Genomic DNA, 2792 nt, shown 5'->3' with positions numbered 1-2792 from the left:
CACTTGGCCAATCCATCTCGTTGGGGGTCTTCCTCTTTTTCTCTGACTCTCCACCTTACCAAACGTAATATTCTTCTCCAATGACTGGTCCCTCCTGACAATATGTAAATTCCATAGTACCCAGTAAAAGGGGAACTGGGGGAGGAGCATTTTCAAGACAGGGGAATTAAAACTCTTTGCAAGAGGGCCATGCCTCACATCTGCCCATGTCTACTGCGTTGGGCGCCCAATTTTGCAAAACTGAATAAAGAAAACCCCACTCTCGCCCAAAAAACAAAACAACCAAACTGCTGCAGATGATTGCTAGGAATCAATGACTTCTATATGTTTCTCATTCTTTCCTTTTCCAAATGGAAGTTTCTAACTTCCCTGTGGTGATTCTATTTTGATTTCACCATTGTTTATTGGGTTGGCCTAGAGACCAGAGGGAATCGATGATTTCTCTTTCAGTGTATGGCCAGTGTACCACAGGAGGCATACCTGGGCCTGATGGAGAGGGTTGGGACTTAGAGCTGGATGGATGCATGACTAAATGTGACTCTGTAGTCCCCTCTGTTGGAAAGAATCTGTTCCTTATGCTTGGGAAGAATAGTACACTCAGATATTTAGGTACCCAGAAAAACAAACGGGAAATCTCTAGCTTCTCCCTCAATTTCCTGTAACTTCTTCTGGAGTAACAAAGTTTTAGTTGAACATATAGCTCCATAGCCAAAGGTCATATTTCCTGCTAGGTTAGCAGTCTATATTCTGAACAATAAAATGTAAACAGAAATAATATGTCCTATCTGGACCTTGCCTTTAAAGATATTGGGCAAGCACTGGTAAGTAATAAGAACTGAAGCAGTTGCCTTGGTTAGTCTTGGAAGCAACCCCACTAGCAACAAACCACTGATCTTTAGACCATGTGTTAAGCCACTACATTTTAGGGATGCTTTCTTATGGTAGCTCAGACTACACATTAACAAACACAAGGTGTTTTTCTTAGAAATAACAAGGGTTTCTTGTGAGACAAGAAGTAAACAAAGATGAGTTAAGTAACACATTTTTATGTCAGGATGAAGAAAATTGAGGTCCTTTTTCTTTTTCTTATCTAATTACTAAAATTTCCTAGGTATGGTTTCTCTAATCCATTTTCCAAGCAGCCATCAAAACCTTGTCAGACTCACTGCCTTTCTACTGCCTTCTGGAGAAAAGCCAGCGTCTTGTGACTTCTTTCTATACATCTCTCTAGCTTCCCCTTTCAGTAACCTGGGAGCCAGCCATGGTGAACAACTGCATTTCCTTAAACGCCTCCATGTCTCTCGACCTGCTGTTCCTTCTATCTGGAAATCAATCCTAGCAACCACTACCTCCTCTCACCTTTCACTATCATTCTCTCTGCATTTGACTCTCTTCCACACTGCACGATAACCTCTATTGTTTCCTCAGCACCAGACAAGGTGATAATGGTAATAACAGTAAGTGCTTAACTAATAGTTAGGAATGACCAACTTTTGCACAGTCTAGAGCACTGTAGCAACATTTCTATTGATTTCAGTAAAATAAAGTATCATTTCAGTGACAGAAGAAAAGAATTACAAATGTAATTTATAATGAACATAAACAGACATTTTCTAAGCTGGTCCAAGTTACTGTTCTGTGACCTTATTCAAATGATCTACCAAGTTTTCTTTCACCCTCACCCTCACCCACATTAAGAGTGGAACTCACTTGCCATGTGAATACGTTAGTTTGTTATTTTCAGAAGGTATCTTAGCCAGAATCTGCTCTGTCACCTCCAAAAAGTTTCCTCCACACCAAGCATGTTTGGCAAGGATAGTGGTTCCCCTGGCAACAACAGCAAATAGAATGGCCATGGCTTCAACCTAACAAAAGGGGAAAAAAAAGACACATAAGATTTAGAATATTTATCTGACATAATCTTTTGAAAGTAACTTGCTATCGTTTATTTACATTACCAGTAGATAGTACTGAACAAGATGCTATATAACAAAGTAGTTAACACATTAAACTTAATATGCTTACAACAAAAGCTTATAAGTTAGGTCAATCTTCAATAAGCTTGCCAACTTAAGTCTGTTGTTACTTTCTGCCAACTCCTGTTCAGGGCAACCCTACACGTATAGAGCACAATACTCCCTAAGGTTTTATGGCTATCATCTTTCAGAAGCACATCGCCAGGCCTTCCAAGGTGTCAATCGTTTGGTTAATAGTCCAGTCCAGCACCTAACCATCTGTACCACCCAGAGACACCTGCATATGTACTGCTGTTGCTGCGAAGCACCGCTGAGTTGGTTCAGACTCATAGTGACCCTGTATAGGGATTCTGAGGAGGGCTTCTATCATGGAGGGCGGCGGTTAAACGATGTGCGACAACTGCGCAGACCTGGTGGAGGTGTTAAATGAAACCCAGACCACGGAGCAGCGGGGTGAGAGGTGTCTGGAGACCAGGTCGAAGGACAGACGTTACCTAGCGGGAAGAGACTGCAGGGGCCGGCCAGGCTGTCCTACTTACCCTGGACGCGAGAGCACCTTCCTAGCCTAACCGTTGGATCTTGGCTTATAGGCAGGGTCAACCAACTTAGAGACCCACAAGCCCAGCCCATAGCGTCTCACTACAACCCAGTCGCCCCTGCTGCACTTCTGCCTCTTGATTGACATCCAAGTACAGAAATCCCGCCTTTGAGCCAGACTTAAGGGCCCTAGCACAAGGAGATTCCTATTTAACAGCAACCACGCAACCGCCACTCGTCTGTCTGTCGTGCTGTGGTGGTTTGAATTGCTGTGATTCT

The 2792-nt window shown here is 42.9% G+C and overlaps 1 protein-coding gene across 2 annotated transcripts in view; it reads right to left on the bottom strand.

The window, feature by feature from the left end:
- VAMP7 (vesicle-associated membrane protein 7) overlaps window positions 1-2792 on the bottom strand; it is a 73010-nt gene that overhangs the window by 60346 nt on the left and 9872 nt on the right. Inside the window, exon 2 of one of the 2 annotated variants that reach the window (XM_006876848.1) lies at window positions 1711-1865. In XM_006876848.1, coding sequence (XP_006876910.1) covers window positions 1711-1856 — 146 coding nt within the window. In that variant the 5' untranslated portion in view covers window positions 1857-1865. Of the gene's footprint in view, window positions 1-1710; window positions 1866-2792 lie in introns of those variants that run through there. The other variant, XM_006876849.1, reaches the window with a different exon arrangement.

Source organism: Chrysochloris asiatica, unplaced genomic scaffold, assembly GCF_000296735.1.
Source record: "Chrysochloris asiatica unplaced genomic scaffold, ChrAsi1.0 scaffold00419, whole genome shotgun sequence".
In the NCBI taxonomy this organism is placed as follows: domain Eukaryota; kingdom Metazoa; phylum Chordata; class Mammalia; order Afrosoricida; family Chrysochloridae; genus Chrysochloris; species Chrysochloris asiatica.
Note: the sequence above shows the minus strand (reverse complement) of the source record. Positions and strands in the feature narration are given on the sequence as shown.